The 20,154-nt window shown below is 43.5% G+C and overlaps 1 protein-coding gene across 1 annotated transcript in view; it reads right to left on the minus strand.

Annotated features, from left to right (window-relative positions):
- The window catches only part of ABCC2 (ATP binding cassette subfamily C member 2), a gene marked incomplete at both ends in the record, with an annotated part of 47,695 nt that overhangs the window by 16,430 nt on the left and 11,111 nt on the right, over positions 1-20,154 (minus strand). Inside the window, 13 exons of the mRNA XM_084245414.1 lie at positions 1,375-1,542; positions 2,487-2,663; positions 4,761-4,887; positions 6,416-6,482; positions 7,193-7,277; positions 8,912-9,058; positions 9,621-9,758; positions 10,978-11,043; positions 12,248-12,502; positions 15,850-16,027; positions 16,695-16,858; positions 18,682-18,916; positions 20,007-20,062. Coding sequence (XP_084101540.1) covers positions 1,375-1,542; positions 2,487-2,663; positions 4,761-4,887; positions 6,416-6,482; positions 7,193-7,277; positions 8,912-9,058; positions 9,621-9,758; positions 10,978-11,043; positions 12,248-12,502; positions 15,850-16,027; positions 16,695-16,858; positions 18,682-18,916; positions 20,007-20,062 — 1,863 coding nt within the window. The remainder of the gene's footprint in view (positions 1-1,374; positions 1,543-2,486; positions 2,664-4,760; positions 4,888-6,415; positions 6,483-7,192; positions 7,278-8,911; positions 9,059-9,620; positions 9,759-10,977; positions 11,044-12,247; positions 12,503-15,849; positions 16,028-16,694; positions 16,859-18,681; positions 18,917-20,006; positions 20,063-20,154) is intronic.

Raw genomic sequence — 20,154 nt, forward strand, 5'->3', positions numbered from 1 at the left:
TGTGCTGACTACCCTATGTCTACCATCTTCTTTGGTTTACTTATTTTAAAAAGGGGAAAATAGATTCCTTAATTCACTGTGGGACTTTGTTTCAAAATGTCACTCTGACCACTTGATATCTTTTACTTCCTCTTTCCTTCCTGGCATCTCATCCTAAAATCCTCTGTGTAAGATGAGAATCATATCATTGTGGATATACTCACAGCTAGTTTCCTGAAACAAGAAAAAAGTTTACCTGATGTAATTCACCTCCAGTGTCCTGGGTAGGCAAAATTTGGGCTTAGGAATGTCACTTGACATCAAAGTCTATCAGTAATTGGTACATATAAAACTAACTGAATAACTACTACCTACTAGTCAGTGAAATCAACTAGTCAGTGGAACTAACAAGAATTTCCCAATTTCTGTCTGCATGGGAGAGACACTGTGGAGTAAGGAATTTGACTTTGACTCAGGCCTTCCCCAGTGTGGGAGACTTAGCATCCCTTGTATTTCTGTCTAGGCTTTAACCACACAGGGACCAGTAATGGGACTCAGAGAGGGGAAATGGTGTTGAGATGGCCTCTGAAGAGATAACCCACATCCGCTGCCTCTCCCTCTACTTCACAGAGCCACAGACACTAGGCCCCTCTTATGTAGATCATCCCTTATGTAGACCATCCAGCGTGATCTAAGGGCTCATTAGAAATAAACAATGAGGGCCTCCCCAGTGGCACAGCGGTTGAGCGCTGGGTTGCGAAGCTGCCCACAGCCTCTGCAGTGCCGGTTCAATCCCCGGCGGCGCCAGGCAAGGGTCCCACATGGCGCGCAGACCTCTCCTGCCGCCCGCTGCTCCCCTCAGCAGTGTACTTCGTCAGTCTGCCTGTTTTGCTCTCTGCTCTGGCTCTGGTGAATTCTCTCACCCTCCCTTGCTTCTGACTGTACCCAGTGCTTGTATAAATAAATAAATTTTTAAAAAAATTAAAAAAAAAAAGAAATAACCAATGACACTCTGGACATTTCTACGGTTAAGAGCTAGGTACCAGGAACTAGAGACAAAGACCAAATATAGCTTTTATTATACCACAGATCTCAAAATACTATTAGCCACAATTAATCATCCTAAGAGTCTCAATGCCAGAGTCACAGAATGCAGCTCAAATTTCCCAGTTACAGCATATGCCACAAACTTGAAATGAGAACCTTCACAGTTAAAGTGGGCTAGAGTGGTAGCAGGGTGGGGTGGTGTCATCTTCTGGGAGACCAGTCTGACACTGAATCTCCTCAGCAGCCCAGGGGGCAGGTAAATAAGGAAACCTGCCTGAGGACAGAAGCTGTGCTAGGTGATATGTGCCTCCCACCCCCAGGTCTTTATGACTTGAAATGATTTCTCACCTTGCCTTTCAATAGGCCATTGGGACCCAAGACCTTATTGAAAATATGTTTCCCCACATGAGCATCCACTGCTGACAGAGGGTCATCTAGAATATAGATGTCTGAATTTTGATAGGTAGCTCTGGCCAGGCTGATCCGCTGCTTCTGACCTCCACTGAGATTTATACCCTGAAGAATAAAAGAATTTCTTTTAAACACTATTCCATAGACCTACCTTCTCAGAGGTACTTCAGGAGAGGTAGTGAAGAGATTTGCCCCAATAAGGTCTCATTACTTAAACTTAATAGTGCCTATATACAGAAAATTCTGATTCAAATAACTCACTAGGTCCCATAACTAAATGTATGGCCAACATACTCATTTATTACTTTTGTTGCTTCTGGCCTCAGGGAATGTAGTGTTAAACCAGGCCATATTTCTTCTACTTTTGTGTGTGTGTGAATGTAACTCCAACTTTTAAAATAGTGTCTGGCACATAATAGCTAATCAATAAATTATATGCTGAATTAGTGAACAAAGTTACTCTGGATCTGTATTTTCACTAATCTTCTAACAAAACTCTTATACTCCAAAGGCTACTGTATTCATTTTTAGTAATGGAGAGAGAGGATGAAAACAGCCTAAATATGTAATAATCAGGGATTTCTAAACAAATTATTTCTTATCCATATAATGGACATAATACAGTCATTAAAATCTATTTTTAAGGAACGTGTTTAATAAAATGAGAAGATAATTCACAGTGAATTTCTAAATGTTCAAAGTAGATTATTAGAAGCTCACTCGGTCCTCACTAATATACAGAAATAAGAGGTCACCCAGCTCTGATCCCGCCCCTTCCCTTCACCTGTGAGGTCAGCCTTGGGTCAGTTGCTAAGAGTTACTTACTCTCTCATCTTTCCCCCAGATTACATAATTCCTATGTTTGTTCCCAGGTACAAAATTTTAAATACCTGGGTTATCTGCCCAAAATATTGTGCAAACTCATGTTTTCTACTATTTGTTTCCAACGTGACCACTGAAATTGGCCAGTTATTATCCCATGTACTTTGTCACCATTTGCACTGTTTCCTTCACTATTTCTTCATCCCTCAAGGTCCTTGTCCAAGTACCTTTTCTCCAATTTCAGCCAGATCTCCTCCTGGCAGCACTTCTAAGTCTGGCAGGAGGGCACAGGCCTCTAGAACTTGCTGGTATCTTTTTTCATCCAACTCTGATCCAAAAAGGATATTGTCTTTTATGGTGCCATTCTGGATCCAGGACTGCTGTGGGACATAGGCTATTGTGCCCTATATGGGAAAAGATCAGAGTGTATAAAAATTATATCTTCAGAATTGCACGGTTGAAGAAAGGGGTGCAGGAGAAAGGACTTAGAAGAGGACACATGGAACTTAGATTTGAAGAAATGTGTGTCAGACTGACTGAGTCTTTGATATCTATAACAGTGCTTATATTTATTGCTTCAGCCAGGGAGAGAGATTAAATATCCTACTTACCAAGTAAAGCATTTCCGCCCCCCCCCCCTTTTTTTTTCAGCTATCACTTTCCAGCCATGATGCTGAAAGTTGAAGGATGTACAAGCTGCTTCTAGAACGGGGTTTGGGTCAGACCCCACTGAATTTGCTAGGATCAGTAGAGAGTGACACTTAAAAGGAGGTGTGTGGTGGGGGGTGGTATAGAGGACACTGTAGGAAGCAGGAATCAAGAGACTGGAATTTGGATGCCAGGCTGATGAAGGAAGCAGACCATGTCCAAAGAGAGATGGGGCCTGACAAATGCCTGTGTTTGAGGAAGAACGTAGTTATGAGTCAACAAGAAAGAACTTCCTAAAAGGAGTGAAGAGACAATTAAAACTGTAGAGTCTGCTGTGCTATACAGTATGTTCATTTCATGCAAATTAGCTCATTAGTGATTGGTAAATCAGAGCATGATGTCAGTATAATGTGGAAGAAGTGTTGGTTCTTAAAATTTACCCAAGCATGTTAATGCAAAGCCATCAGAGCAAGCTTTCTCGTAATTAAAAAGGAAGGTTTAGCAATATATGAGGTACTTAAGGAAAAAAGTTAAAAATCTATAGACATGCCTCTTTTTGGTGCATTTAGTAACTGGCTAAATAATTCAAATTACCTATAATTTTCCTTAAATTTAACTCTCAGCAGTAGCTGAGTGCTGATGAAGATGCCACATTTCACTCTGTTAAAAAAAAATCATAATTGATGATGATGTCTATATATCAAATTTTTATATTTGAAATAAGTACCCTCAAAGACCAAGCTCTCAAAGAGGGAGGTGGGAGGCCCAGTTCTGGTTGTGAGGCTGGTTGCAATTGCCAGTGGAGATTTTATTTATTTTTTATTTTTTTAAAGAGTTTTTTTTTTTAAAGATCTGTTTATTTTTATACAAGAGCTGGGGTACAGGCCAGAGGCGCGGGAGGGTGAGAGGATTCACCAGAGACAGAGTGGGGAGCAGAACAGGCAGAAGACCGAAATACATTGCTGAGGGGAGCAGTTGCGCAAAAGGAGAGGTCTGCCATGCAATATGGGAATCTCCCTGGGCTGTTAGGAATCGAACCCGCACTGCAGAGGGTGCGGACAGCTTCACAGCGCTGCACTCAACCCGCTGCACCACTGGGGAGGCCCGCCAGAGGAGATTTTATAGCACTAGTTTTTATTGTTATTGTTTTTTTGGTACCTTGATTACAATATCCTATATTTTTAACAATTTAACCCAACTCTTTCTCCCTTCTGTTTTTGAGTAATTTTACAGAATGTGAGGTTTCCAGAGGCACTGAGATAGAGTAGAAATGCCTATAGAAAGATATCTTTAGGGCTTCCCATGGTGGCACAGGCGGTTGAGCGCCGAGCTGTGAAGCTGTCCGCAGCCTCTGCAGCGCCAGTTTGATGCAGGCTGGCAGGCGAGGGTCCTACATGGCACGGCAGACCTCTCCTGTCTCTCCCGCTGCTCCCCTCAGCAGTATATTTCGTCAGTCTGCCTGTTCTGTTCCCCGCTCTGTCTCGGGTGAAGCCTCTCACCCTCCCACATATCTGGCCTATACCCCGGTTCTTGTATAAATAAATAAATCTTAAAAAAAAAGAAAGATATCTTTATTCAAATTTTCAAACCTTAATATACATATGAGAATTACCTAAGGATCTTATTAAAAATTCAGATTCTTAGATTCCACCCCCATAATCTGAGTATATATGTTGGTGGAGCAAAGAATCTATAGTGTACAGGTCTACCAGATGTCTCCAAGACTTGACCTACAGCAACATTATAGCAGCATCTATTAGTCAAGTCCTCAGTGTCTTTTCCCAAATTAGAAAGTAGCACTAAGGAACCCACACTTGAGTGCCAGAAGTCCCCTCCTTGGCATTCCCACTTACCTTAACAGTGATGTGACCACGGATATTTTCCATTTCTCCCAGAATGGCTGACATCAAGGAGGATTTCCCAGAGCCTACAGTGCCCATCACAGCCACCAGCTGGCCTGGCATAACATCCAGGTTCACGCTGGAAGAGAGAAATGTGTTTGAAGGAGATGAAGGGAGCTGTTCAGAATAACTCAAGCCGCTTCTCAGACTCTCATGGGAAATCTGGCATTAGAAGATTTTCACTCAAGGTTAGAAAACTTGTCCTGGATAGGCAAGATTCCAAAGTACTTATTTAATGATTATTATTAGTTTTTAACTCTGTAATATTAGAGTAAGCCCTAATATATATAATTTACCTAGAAATATTGTGCCAGGTGTCGTGTTCTACTGGAAAAATTCTCTTAGAACCAATGTGCTACCATTGAACAAGACCCTAGTAAGAGCCTGAGACCTGTGTTTAAGTTCTAACTTGGCCACTGCTGGGCTGTGTGATCCTGGAAGGGTATTTCCTCTGGACTCACATATCTAAATTAACGGGATTGACTACAGTCACATTTCCTAAATTTGGCTAGTCACTGAGAATTAGCCATTTGAAGGAGCACTTGCTGAAAGCACAGATTTACTGTCCCTTTCCCTGGAGACCTGGCAGTGTCTGGCTGTGGAGGGATTTATACTGGGTTAAACTCCTGGAAATTCTATGTGCTTGTCCTATTATTTGAGTTTCTAGAACATTAGGAGCATTAAGGACTTGTTTACAGTCTCTCTGAACTTGCCCATCAAGATGAACTCCTACCAGCTTATACTAGCACACAGGGAGCTGTGTCTTATCTTCTCTGCAAAGGGAGGTTTTCAGGCTGAGAGGGCTTAAAGGATGGGTCTCTGCCCCTGGGGATACATCCTGGGGAAGGATCCAGAATCCTTTCTAAAGACTGTAGGAACAGGAGAGAAGGGTGGAAAGTCCCTGTGCAGCAAGGAGACTACACGGTGGGCTTGGTTGCGAAGAAAGACCTAGTCTGCTCAGGTCCCTGGTGTGCAGTGCGTGCTGTGCCCAGGGGATAAGCTGGGTGTACTATTAAATTCAGCGGCACAACAAGAAGGGGTTGACTTAGGGCAGAGCCAGTAGTCTAGAGAGTGTGATGTAGGAATGGGCTACGTATACATAAAATTTCAGATCTGAAGTTGAATCTTAAAAAGGCAGCTAGCTCTTATCTATTCTGAAGAAGCCAGATCCCAAGATTCTTAATTATTATTCTTAAATTCTTAAGTTCATTTATAGAAATGAACTTAAATTGACTTCACCTTCTAGTGTATATCTTTTCCCACATCCAGAGACCCATCACATCCAGAGACCCATCACATCCAGAGACCTAGGCCACTGCCAACTCTGCACTACTTCCATTCTCAATCTGGACAACAAATGTCTTTCTGGGCTCTCTGCTACAAGTGCATAATTCCAGGGCAGGAAAGCAGGTGGCAGACAGTTATGGGCAGAGGCTCAGGATCTCTGCCAGCAGCTCATTCCTCCAGGGTTTTAATCTGCATAGTATCTAACTGAACTTGTACACACAGTGCATTTTCCCATGCATTATCTGTCACAAGAAATTTCCCAATAATAGGACTGACAAAGATGATTGAAGTAACATGAGGATGGGAAGGAGGCAACTCACTCTCGAATTGTGGCTTCTGAATCCAGGTCCCAGGAAAAGGAGGCCTCGGAAAACTGCACAGCTTTGTCTGTTCAGGAAAAGGCCCCTCTTTTAGTCAGATCTAGATCCCCATTTGTCTGTCTGCCCTTTCTTAGATCTCATGTGTCCCCCTACACAACCTAGCAGATCCCAAGACACCTTCTGTTAGGTGCTGGCTCCTGTGCTAACAGAAGGCAATCAAAAGCTCCTAGGGTGACAGCAGAAGTTGCCTGCCTGGGAAGTCATTTTTGACTCAGGAATCCCAAACCTGTTGGCAGCCTGGATTCCTGTCTTATAGTCTCTCTGAGTATATTTCCAGTCCCTCTGTTGCCTAGTGTCCCGGTATAAATTCTTTCTCCCTTATAAACGCAACCACTCCTGCCCTGGATTCCAGATCCCACCGCTCCTCTGGCTGTGGATTCCCCCAAACCTTGAACCTCCAGAATCTGCATATTCTTTCACTCCAGCCAGCCTTCCCAATTCTACATGTTTGGCTTCATCCTGGCTTCTTCTTTCTAGAGCCTTTGCAGGATTCCCTGCTTACCCACAGAATAGCTGTCTATCCAGCTCATTTAGCAATCTCTTCTAAGTGAAAACTCAACTTCAGTAAAAACAGTATGCTTATTATGCAAATATAGGTTGATGATAAATCTCCTAGCTCTCCCTTCCAATCAGTCTGATGCTGCTGAGCTCTTGGACATTAAAGGTTTGGTGCAGCACTGTCAGTAACTTTGGGAAGCAGCTTCCAAATTCACTCACCAGAATGGCAGTCACGCCGAATGGCAGATGTGTCCAATTCATCCCCTCCCAAGTACTTCTCTAACCGTTCTACAGAAACACTGGCCTAGAGATGACACAAAGTTGCTGAAAAGTAAACATGCCATAAAAAGCACAAACAAAAAGAGGATTTTGACTTTATTATCAGCCTTTGATATGGACACACATAGTGAACCCACCTGGCTTCTTGCCCATAATTTGCCATTTTCCATGGCTGTTCTGTCCCAACCTGACCACAGACAGGGCCTCCCCTCAGCCCTGGGAGCCATCCCACTCTAGTCAGATGGAAATTAAGATGCTCTGCTTTAGCCCCTCAGAAAACTCGGGGTGGGGGCCAACTCTATTGCTGTCTCTCCAATCTTTGGATCTAGGTTCAGAAACCATCTACTGTCTTTCTCTAAGACAAAAGCCTAACTTCTCTCTGGTTCAGGAAGCTGGATCCCCGGCATGCTTTGCTTTAACTGAGTCCACACCTTGACATCCCAGCCAGTGTCCTGGCCAAGTAACTGCTGGGGCCCTCGGTAGAGGAAGTGGTCACGGCACCACAGGGACCTAGCACACCTGCACAGAGGCCACGCAATCCAGCTGGCCTAAGTTTTGGCAGACGCCGCGGTCCTCCTGGACATAAGGACTGGGAGGATTTCCTACTGCTTTAACAGGGCCGTTTCTCCCCTGCCTCCCTATCTTCCAGGGAGGCTGTTACAGCATGTCTTTTCAGTGCTACCTGGGTTTTGCGCAAGTACTGGGCTTTTGGCCTTGTCCTTGCTTAGTGTAGAACTGCAGACTGTAAGCCTACTGAGCTGCTGTGCAGATCTGTTCCCAGAAACAGAGTGCCCACTGCCAGTGCTACATCATTGTCTACCGTTTTTGCTTGGTCCTCATTATCTTGTAACACGGGGAGCTGACAACTTTGTTGGCCTTACCTTTGTTATCTTTGTGAAAATGGTTTGAATCTAAAAAGAGGATGTTATTTCTTTACCAGTCAAGTCACTCAGCCTTTCCTAACAGCTTCCCGGGCATGGAGGCCTTCTCCTGAACCCTGGTTCTTCCTTTGGTCTGAGCTGTCTGAAGTCGGCCACCCCGGGACGAATGCAGATGCAAATCACCATACTCTGTCAGCATAGCTGCCTCATCAGTTGGCCACCTGCCCTGTGATCTTCCTCCTGAGGCTGTAACTGGGTCCCCTCAACACGACTGTGCTCAGTTTTCAGGCCTCAGACACTCCCTCTGGCCCATCCAAGGCTTCCTGAACTCTAAACTCATCTTCTGACACCATGAGGCTTCCAAACTGCATTAGTTTTGCTACCACAAAGCTTCATGAAAAAAGAGGGTTTTTTTTTCTCCCTTTATGCTATATTTCTCTGATGCTATATAAAAACCTCAAGCATCTTGGGAAATGTCAGGGAAAGTAGGGTTTAGAAACATTCCAAGTCCTGGGGTTAATCATCATAATCTCAGCAAACACTTTCATTAGCTTTGCCTCCCTGTGAGATAGAAGAGATTGGTATGATCATCCTCACTTAACAGATAAACTGGAGCTCACAGAAATTGAGATTTTACTAGTTCAAGCTGTTATTCTCCAGAGACCAAACAAATCCCCTAACTGAGAGTTCACCAGCAGAAACTAGAAATGAGATCTGATAGGCCAGTTGTTCTGGAATCCAAGGCGTGAGTCAGCTGGCAGTGAGAGTTGCTACCTACCTGGATCATGGATGTGATTACCATGGGAAGCATGCTCAGGGGGAAACGCAGAATGTTGAAGAGGGTGATGGAGGTGAAGGCCTTCTCTGCGTCCAAGACGTTATTGCTGTCCACCAGGACATACACTGAAAATGTGGTCACAGACACCTGGAAAAGCAAAGACATGAGCAATTTTTTGCTGAAAGGGCTCAAGCTGCTGTCCTCTCATTCTCAGGAACACAATACATCAGAGTTGAGGGAGCCTTTGTGATTATTACAACAACTTCAAGTTAATGATGAGAAAACTGAGCCCAGAGGAGAAGGAAATATCTTGCCCAAGGTCACAAGGTCAATAAATGGGACTGCTGGGACCAGAGCTCAGGTCTTCTGGCTCCTATATCAATGTTCCCTCCACTAGATCCACCCTGCTTTCACCCAGAGATAGAAGCTCTCCTATTCAGGCCATTCTTGGATGCCATACTCACACTGAATGTCCTGAAAAGTCACTCTAGGCTGTACAGAGCGACTGGGCTGTACAATTTGTACAACAAATTGTACCTGGGGGCAAAACTAGAGTGGAGAGCACAAGGTAGAAATAGCAGCTTGGGGAGTTGAAGAGGGGGGCGGAGTTTCCAGGATTTGGGGGTCAGGCTTAGAGATGCTGGGAGTCCATCTAGAAGAGACCTTCCTCTTCAGGAAGCTGAACCAGCCCGTGACTCCTGTCACTCACCAGGACAGGAGTTAAGTATAAGAGAAACATCATCACAGCTTGCATCTGACCAAATCTCAGCAGGTTCTTGAGCTCTTTCTTCCGAATGTCGTAGACTTGTGTTTTGAATGATGGTTCCCAGGCAAAATATTTCAGGATCTGATAGGATAGAGAAGAGTACAGCTTGCACAGCTCATACTGCTGCCCTGAGGCATCTCACCCACCCAATGGGGTATGGTCCCCAAAATTTAGGGGGTGAATATCAGGAATACAAAGTGTGATTACAGAAAGGTAGCATATAATAGTTAGCCACCTACTATGTATGAAGTGTTTACATACACTATCTTAACCCTTTTAATATTAGTGTGACCAGTGGTCTCAGATTGCTGGAGACTAAAGGCTTGCCCAGGACTCAGGACTTTCAGACCTAAGCTGGGAAAGTTCTGCACAAACCAGGGAGAGTTCATTCTCTGCTTTTGTATATCTATTTTAGCAAAATGAAAAAATAGAAGCTGAGGATGCTAAATAACTTGCCTAAAGTTACTGAACTAGCAAATAGTTAGAGCTAAGCCTGAAAACCAGATCTATCTTTTTATTTTGCCACATTAGCAGAACAGGCATATCAGAATTCTATGTGGAGCAATTATCAGGTAGTTAAAAGGGGCACCTGTCTTATTTTCAAGAAGCTTACAGTCATGTTAAAATCCATGAATTCAAGGGCCTCCCCTGGTGGCGCAGCGGTTGAGCGCTGGGCTGCGAAGCTGCCCGCAGCCTCTGCAGCGCTGGTTCGATCCCCGGTTCGATCCCTGGGCTGCCAGCAAGGGTCCCACATGGCATGCAGACCTCTCCTGCCCTCCCGCTGCTCCCCTCAACAGTGTATATCATCAAGTCTGCTTGTTCTGCTCCCCGCTCTGGCTCTGGTGAATTCTTACCCTCCCGCGCTTCTGACTATACCCAGTGCTTGTATAAATAAATAAATCTTTTAAAAAAAATCCATGATTTCAAAATAACATGCACACATATATGTTAGATATATATCTAATACCTAATATCTATTATATATAATATGATATATATGAGATTGAGATATAAATATATATTAGAAAGAACTTATTGGCCACATTTGGAGAATGAAATGCATTATTTTGAAAGCTAGTAAACAGAGAGAAAGAAGCAAGCTATTTTGTACACACTTTATTTTAGGGTGACCTAGTTGATTAAAGATAATTCTTCTTTATGCAGTTCCAGAAAATCAGGAGCCGAGGGATAAACCACAGGCCCAGAAGCAGAAATCCACGAACTCACCCAGGCCCAGTCAGGCCAAGACACAGCCTGCCATTATCTGCACACAGAGGCCCACCTGAGCTTGGCTTCTCACCTTAATTCCATTGAGAACCTCATTCATGATCTTTAAACGTTTGTCTTTATTCTTCATATTTTTTACCTGCCAGGAAAAAGCAAAACAAAAACAAAACACGTTTCCATGTGAGAGGGTCTAGACTTGGGCTATGTTGTTGTGGCACTTGTGCTGTCTCTTAAAGAACCCAGTGATGGGATGCCTCTTCCCCCTCTCCTCTGCCCACCCAGTCCTGCCTCCCACCTCCTTTCTGATCCTTAAACTTGCCAAGCTCATTTCTTCCCCTACAGTGGCCTGGCTGTGCCTTCTTTCCAGGTTTCTCTTCCCCCACCCTGTCAAGGGCTTGTTCCTTCACTGTCAGGCTTGTGTTCTCAGCTCAGTTAAAATGTCCCCTCCTCACAGAGGTCTTTGTTGACCACATAATCTAGAACAACCACCCAGTACTCACTATCACATCACCCTCTTTAATTCTCTGCAAGAATTTATCATGACCTGATTTTTTTCTTTGCTTTCGTTTATGTCCTGACTTTGCTCCTCAAGTAATATGTAAGATCCATGACAGAAGAGTCTTATCTAATTTTCTGCTATGTTCCCAGAAAAGCAGGATGTGCAATAAACATTTAAAAAATAATTGTAAATAAATACAATATGAGTAAATGAGCAAATCACATACATTATCAACCTCACTCACCCTGCCTATGGTTTCTGGCAGAGCTGAGGATTCCACATGTAGCAGGACTGAATGCCAGAATTTAGGCTTAATGTTTGGGTCACTCATGTGACTGTTCCACTTGGTTGTTTTGTGTTGTTATGATGGGAAAAATGGGCCAATAATCCTGTTCTAAGAGCAGCCCTGCAGAGCAGGGTGCAGATAACTATCTGCAGGTCTCTCCCTCTCCAATTAGACTTTTCCCTCTAACATGAATGAAGATAGATCATATAAACCCTAAGAGCAGTCAGAAGATGGATGGGGAGAGAAAGCCAATTTCAGCTGGAATGGTGAAAATTCTTCCACCAACTTTGTCTTGCCCAAACTCCCATCAAGAGTTATAATAGAAATCTGCTTGTTCTGTTCCCCACTCTGTCTCTGGTGAATCCTCTCACCTCCCTGTACCTCTGGCCTACATCCCAGCTCTTCTATGCATAAATAAATAAATAAATAAATAAATAAATAAATAAATAAATAAACAAACAAACATCTTTTAAAAAAGAGAAAATAGAGCAAGCAAAAGACTTTAGACTTTGAAGAAGGTTTATATATACCCATCCCCAGGTGATACTCCTTTTTTACCTGAATAGCCCTATTCTTGGCGACAAGTACGCCATTAATTGGGATTAGAAGCACCATAATCCCAACTCCTGCTAACACAGAGGGTCCCAACTCTGTCCATAAGAAGTAGATGGATAAGGTGATTTGCAGAACATTTGACCATAATAAGTGGAGGTAGCCGGTCACATCCATGAGCTTCTGGGCATCCACAGACATCAAGTTCACTGTCTCTCCAATGGTGTACTGCCTCCTGGCCTGGTTGGAGAGGGTCAGTGCCTAAAGAAAAAGACAAGGCCAAGGATACTGGGGGGTAAAAAGGGAAACTCAGGAAGTGAGAACACAGGAGAAGGATGGATTCTACATGGGCACAAATTCTCCCAGAAACTGGGCCTCCTCGGCCCCAAATCTTGCAGTGTTTTCTCATCCTTGATGACTCTTTCCTGTTATACTCTCCTTGCTCAACCACACATATACACCTCTTCAAACAGAAAACTCTTATTTATGCTTTAGTGTCAGCTTAGCTAGAAGAGGACATCCCTGAGTTCAAGCTGGGTGAAATAACCGTTTTGTATATTCCCATAACATCCTGTGTCCACCATTGTGCTTGTCACAGTAAACTGTAACTGTCTAGTTGTTCTATTTCTCTACCAGATGTAAACTCTGGCAGACAGGGTCTACATCTGTCCATTTCACTACTGACTATGTGGCATGCAGCAGAGATCAAATACTGAAGAAGGAAGGATGAAGGGGAACGTGTGCATTGATCTTGGCCTTGCAGACTTTTGATTCAACAATGTTATTTTGGAGTCATACTCTTATGAGGAGGTTCCCCACAAAGACAGAGATTTAAAATGGATAGGAAAGGGCCTCCCCGGTGGCGCAGTGGTTGAGGGCTGGGTTGCGAAGCTGGTCGCAGCCTCTGCAGCGCCGGTTCGATCCCTGGCCACCAGCGAGGGTCCCACATGGCGTGGCAGACCTCTCCTGCCGCCCGCTGCTCCCCTCAGCAGTGTACTTCATCATTCTGCCTGTTCTGCTCCCCACTCTGGCTCTGGTGAATTCTCTCTCCCTCCCATGCCTCTGACTGTACCCAGTGCTTATATAAATAAATAAATAAATAAATAAATAAATAAATAAATAAATAAATAAATAAATCTTTAAAAAAAAATAAAATAAAATGGATAGGAAAGCTGCAGGCTCCATGCACCTGAAGTAAAATGACTTGTTTATTATCAGGAGTTTGTAGTCAATATTTAGATGCCTGAATCTTGTAGTGTGGGTCTTTAGTTCTCATGTTAGAGAGATCACAAGACTGATATCCACAGATGTGTCACTGACAATAATGCCTTACACAAATGCCTCAGCCGAGGGATTTGGAAAGGGGCACGGAAAGCAGCCTGCACTGTGCCTACTGTTGGAATAGATTGCATCTACCATTGGAGTAGATTGCATTCCCCCAGAAGAAAGACACCCTTATTCTAATTCTCACAAAGACAGTGGCCCAAGACACCCACCTCTCCTCTTCCTAGCAGCACTAGTGTCATGTTAATGCACAAATACACTCTTTTTAAAAACATACCAGGGCCTCTCTGGTGGCGCAAGGGGTTAAGACGCAACCTATGAAGCTCGCCACAGCCACTGCAGCATGAGTTTGATCCCCAGGCAGGGAGAAACCCACATGGCACAGCAGACCTCTCCTGACTCGCCCGCTGCTCCCCTCAGCAGTGTATTTCAGTTGATCTGCCTGTTCTGTTCCCCACTCTGTTCCTGGTGAACTCTCTCACCCCCCACAACTCTGGCCTGTACCCCAGTTCTTGCATGTATCAATAAATAAAATCTTTAAAAATAAAAAAATAAAAACATAAAAGAATCCTTGGTTGTGCAGTAAAAAGAGGGAAATTTCCTAACATGTTAGGCCACCAAGGTTCTAGAGGAAACCTATGCCTCCCCTTTAGTATAGAAAAGCAGTAACAACAAAAGAAGTAATATCTAATAGTAATATCAAATTAATTACTATTCTTTTCTCAATAAACCTACAAGGTTGAAGAGTTATTGACTTAGTACTAATAGCCTTTGTCTGGAGGCATGTTCAGCCTATGTGACTGTAGGCATTAAAATGATCTAAGTCTTACTTCTCTACAAAATAGGCATAATAGACTTCATTCACAGGGCTGTGAATTGATAGTGCATGTGAAAAATGTTTCATAACATTTTATAAATGAAGCATTGCTTAGACATACAAAATTACTCATTTTTAAATTCCTTTTCAGAGGCAACAGCTATTTAAAGGAAGGCCCCAGCAAAGGTTCTATGGACTATAATGCAAACTCTATGGACTATAATGGTTGTAAAGCCTAGAATATATTTAGAATGAAAATAATGTGAGTGAACCATCACAATTGTGAAAGTGTAAGTTGGTAGAAATGATTGCGGCAGCTGTTAGTGACCTCATATCCTGCAAACAGGCAGAAATCCAATTATCTCCAGAAGGAATAAGAGGCTTAAAAATTAATTTAGGAGAAGACAAATTCCAGTGTGAGAGAAGCTTAGAGTTTAAAGGTCTTGACCAGCCTTTTGATCTAAAGGTAATTGGGTGACCTCTCTGTTACTGATGAGTCAACATTTACTCAGGGACAAAGACTGGTGTTTTGGAGGGGAAAGCAAGGGAGAAAACCAGGAAATGTGCCAGACAGGACAGGACAGTGGGCATGCTGCAGTGGTGGAAGGAAAAGAGGAAGAAAGGACAACTGGGTGATATTCTTCCTACAAAAAGTCCTACCCCTCCTGTGTGAATTTGCTCCTCAGGCTTATCATCACTCTATTCTATTTTAATTTTTCTTCCATTTAATTTATTAAAAATTTGAGATATAATTGATGTCCCTTTCTTAAGGGACAGAATGAGACTTTGCGTTGGTATCTAGGATATAAAGGAAACACAGTTAAAAGCCATAAAGGGAAACCATAAAACAAGACATCAGAGGGAAGACCAAAAAATTCATCTTGAGAGACTGGAAAAGTTGTCACATCTGCAGAACTCAGTGGCCACAGCGAATGTATTTGCATGTTGAAAAAAGGAGTCAGCTAGGGGAGGGGCTGGTCAGCCACAAAAGACTAGAAAGAGGAGTTGCGTGTGGAGATGGAGGCCTGGCCCACGAACATTCCAGGCCATGGAAAATGGTAACAGGTGAATGCACCAGGTCTTCTGAGTACAGTATCATCTAATATTTGGTTTGAATTTTGGTGGTTTTGAGAGCCTGCCCTTTGCCAGCTTCTTTTCTGATTTCACATTCTTTCTCAAGCCATTCTTACCTGGTCTCAAGAGGCAGGAAGAGGTGTGTAAGTCTTTGAAGCTGAAAGGAAGGTCCTGGCAGCAGAATGACTTGCCAGCTTTTCCCTGGATGGCACCCTCCCCCCAATACACACACACACACACGCACACACCCTATACCTAAGTTCACATTTTTCATATTTTGATTTCCAAAGAAAGCTCTAGGAAGGCTGTGTGGTTAGTCAAAATCATGTATTGAAGTCAATTATCATTTCCAACAGATTTTCCTCTAATCTTGGAATAAATGCTCACATTTGAAAGGGTACTATCTTTGGTGATACTGACATAGTCCTCTTACCTTCTTGTACACAGACGCCAAGATGGTTGTCCGTACATTTGCACCAAGCATGAAGCACAGCTGAAAGTACCTCTGAAGGCAGAGAGACTGGATGAGGGCCACAGCAAATAAGAGGATTGAATAGAGGTAGCCCTTCCACAGGTATGTGTCACGGTCATTTGCGAAGGAGATCAGCAATCTGCCAGAGCAAGACCAAGTAAGTGGTGTTCCTCACTCTGCCGAGGAACAGCCAGCTACCCAACCCTTACCCTGTAGGTAACAGAGGTGATCAGAAACACCTAATGCCTCTGGGAGACCTTATTTTTGCTTGGAAATGGGCAGCAAGAGCTAAGGGATGACGCGGGCTGTGAGAAGGTACAATGAAAGAAATGCTCTCCAAAGCTGCTGTTGCAATGTCTTCCCCCAACCCCTGGTGAAAGACTTAGTTAGAAAGACTTCCCTGGGAGGGCAATTCATCCCAAAGATCCCCACAGACTGTAATCACTTGTGATTAACCTGAACCTCTGCCCTCCCCATACTGTGATGTGGAGGATGTGGTTACAGACACTAGGTAGACCTCCTAGAACTGCTGCCCAGTTCCTGGGCATGGCTCAGCTCACAGCAGGAATATGGGACAAGAAAGAGGCTCTAAGAAGTGTCTGTCATCCTTTGAGTGGAGGGATGTAGGAAAGAAGAAGGCTAATGGACATCTCCTCTTAGACCTAGAAAACTGCCCTGTGCTTTTCATGAACACAGTGCTGCAAGGTGAAAAAAATTTATGAGCATTTAGAAATAATGTAATCCTAAGCCTCTGCTGTATACACCAGGTGCAAAGAGGAAAGAGGCATGGGAGGCCTGGGACTCACTTCAGCAGCTGAGGATTCAGAAACATGAAGAGGTCATGAACTAGCTTTAGCAGGAACGATTTCAGGAGGGTTACATAGAAGGTTTTGAAGAGAGCCTTGACCAGCCAGGACTTGGGATAGTCTTTCGTAGTCCCAGAATCCTTTTTTTTCTTTTTAATTTCTTCCTAGGTGCAAAACCAAACAACAACGGACATGAGGCTCTGAATAGCTCTGAGAATTAACCCCTGGCCCACTGCCTTCTTTGTGCAGGTTTTTGTCTTCTCACCCCTGTCTGGTAACCATCCCCCCTTACAGCTACCATCACTGGTCCCCTTCCCCCATGTAACTGATTCTTGTAATCTGTTTTAGATTAGGACAACAGGGAACTAAGCTGGTGATGATGCCACAAAAAAAGAGAGAGAGAGAGAGAATAAACTCTGGCTGGAGGCAGAGGAGCAATCCTAGAGTGAAGTGTATTACCGTGTGTATATCTGGTGACTACAGGTCTTTTTGTTCTTTTCTTGCTTGTGGTTGTTGAGAGATGTTATCAGTGAAATCACATTCCCTTATATGTTGAAATTCTAACCCCCAATATCTTAGAATGCACCCTTATTTGGCTATAGAGTCTTTGTAGATGTAACCAGTTGAAGATGGGGTCACTAGGGTGGCCCTTACTCCAATATGATTGGTGTGGTTCAACAAAGAGAAGGTCTGTGATGACAGAGCCAGAGACTGGAGAGATGCAGCTACAAGCCCAGGCAGAGGAGGCAAAGCAGGCTTCTCCCCTTCAGCTTTCAGAGGCGGTGTTGGCCCTGCCAATATTTTGATTTCATACTTCTGGCTTCCTGAGCTAGAAAACAATACATTTCTGTTGTGTTGACCAACACAGTTTATGGTCCTTTGTTATGGTGGCCCCAGGAATCTAATACGTGGGACATCACCACTCATCAGCCTCTTCCTTTCCCCATCGGTTGGCCTCCTCATTGCATTCCCCAGTGTCCCACCATGTCCCAAATTCTAGCTTCTCAGGCTCAGTTTCTAGATTTTTCTACCAGTGACATCGCTCATAATTTCTCTTGTTGAATTCCAATCTGATCATCTCTCTTGCCTGGACAGCTCTCCCCCAGCTTCCATGCTTGTCCCCCAACAGTCCAGTCTTCTACCCAATTGGACTCTTAAAAATATAAATCTAATCACATTTTTCTCATCTGCACAAAACTTTTCACTGGCTTTCCAGAAGACCTAAAATAAATCCAGGATCCTTATCATGGCCTGAAGTGGATACCACCAAGGGTCTACAATACTTCATCCCCATCCACCCTCCTGTACTCATCTCACCCCCACACACAGCCTCTCTCCACACAGCTGGGCTGCCTTTCAGAGTTCCCCTCATCCTTGGACTAGAATTCCTGCCTCCTGATGACCAGATGGATCCTTTTCTTCATTTGGGTCTCTGCTGGCACATGACCTCCTCTAAGAGTCTCTTCTCTTGTTCTAAAGTAGTACTTCACTCCAAACACATGAACATGTATTACTTTCCTAACAGCTCCTTTAACTCTCAAAAAGTAACCTATGAATTTGGCTCCAAGTTTCTTTTCTAGTTCTCTGAAGATGAGGACTCCTTTATGCTGTTCCTTGTACCCAGTGCCAGAATGGTCTCTGACATACAGTGGCACTCAATAAATATTCTTGAGTGAATAAATCAATTAAATGCTAATACTAAATCCCACACAATTCTAATAATGTCTATGTATCAATTTATTTTATTTTTCTATTTTTTAGAATATTCTATTATAGAAAATTTCAAATATACCCAAATGGAAAGAATCATATATTATATACCCATGTATCCATCATCAAGGTATTATTAGTATTGTGAATACTGTGAATAATATAAAATGCACTGTATAAAGTTCTGTAAAAACGTAATGACAGAATCACCAGAACACTGAAGTGCTCTTGCCCGAGACACACAGCACATTCACACAGACGCTCATAGGAAAGTTACCAGGACAAGGACATCTTGGCTTTGACTCTGGTTCTTGTTCAAGCCATGTGGCCTGGCTCCAGAGCTCTGCTTGGCTTTCTTTTGCTGCCGTCTCTGGAACGCCTTCCTGGCCTTCTGCAGCAATCTTGTCATGTGTGGTTCAAACTTGCTGACTAGTGTCTTGGTTTTAATCTCTTGATCAACCTCCCAGACATCTTCGAGTGTTAAAGGATGCTTGTAGCCTTTCAAAACGATGCTAGAACAAGAGTAACCCCCAGGCTGAGACCCTCCATGCTGGGTCACAGGCTGTTCTAGATGCTTCTATCAGGCTTGCCCCCCAGTTCCAGGATGAAGGGAGAGAAAGATGGGACTTCTCCCTTGCCCCACAACCCCATATCTTGACTCTTTGAACTTCACAGGAGTGGGGAGAGCAGAAAGGAAGTAGGTGGGGTGATGGAAGGTAATAGAAGATAAGAGGAGAAGGGGAAGTTGAGGGTCATTATTGCATTATGAGCCAAAAGAGTATCATCTCCCCTGCTCCTTCCTCCTCCAACACTAGCTGTCCCCTTGTCACTCTGGGGCCTGGAGGAACCTCCACCACACCCTGAGGTAGCTGAGCAGACCTGAAGGCTGCTTCTACCTACACTGTCCTTCCAGATCAGACTCCCCAAGCAGGGATGTTAGAACATGGATGGAAAATCAAGTACATCTTTATTTTTACTGGCTTCTTCCTAAAATCTAGCCTTTCCTTCTAAAATGCATGTAGGCAACCGACCAGAATTACAAAATGGAGAGCCTGTACCTTTGTCACCAGCACACATCAAAGGTTTTTCTGCCACTTGTTCATGCTCATTACTACTTTGAAGTCATTAGACTCACCCCTGAGTTTAATGCAACAGTAAAGAAGCACTAGTATTATTATATCGCAGATTTTTGAAAATATTTTTAAAGGTATAGAAAATCTAGGTAACTATTTCAATGTATTTGTTTCCCTCTATAATCCTGGCAAGGGGCCCACGGACTGCAAGAGACAAGATTCTTGCTCCAGATTCTCTCGTAGCCCAGGCCTGTTATTTCAGCCTTTCTCCTCCAAGTCTATGCCACATTGCCTGTCCCTAATTTCCTTTTTCTGTCCTCCTACCTCCTTTTCCCAGTGTCCTTTCTTTTCTCCATGAGCCCAAGGTCACCAAGAACAAATTCCCCTCCATCCTCTGCCTAAGTAGAGGAGAAATGCAGGTCAAAACAGCATTTTTTTTTTCTTTTTTTTTTTTAAATTAAGATTTCCATCATTTTCAGAAGAGTGAGGGGTGGGAATATAAATGACCTATATGCCTGGTATTTCCTACCTGTTGTACCAGCTGAAGGTAATGCTACTCAGAAATGAAGCTGTGGATGATGGATCCTGTAAGACACAAAAATCCAGAAATTACGTCAACCTGAAACAGAAACTCTATATGGGACTCTAACATCAGAAACTGATTTTTCTAAATATGA

This window comes from Talpa europaea (genome assembly GCF_964194135.1).
Source record: "Talpa europaea genome assembly, chromosome: 10".
NCBI lineage: Eukaryota > Metazoa > Chordata > Mammalia > Eulipotyphla > Talpidae > Talpa > Talpa europaea.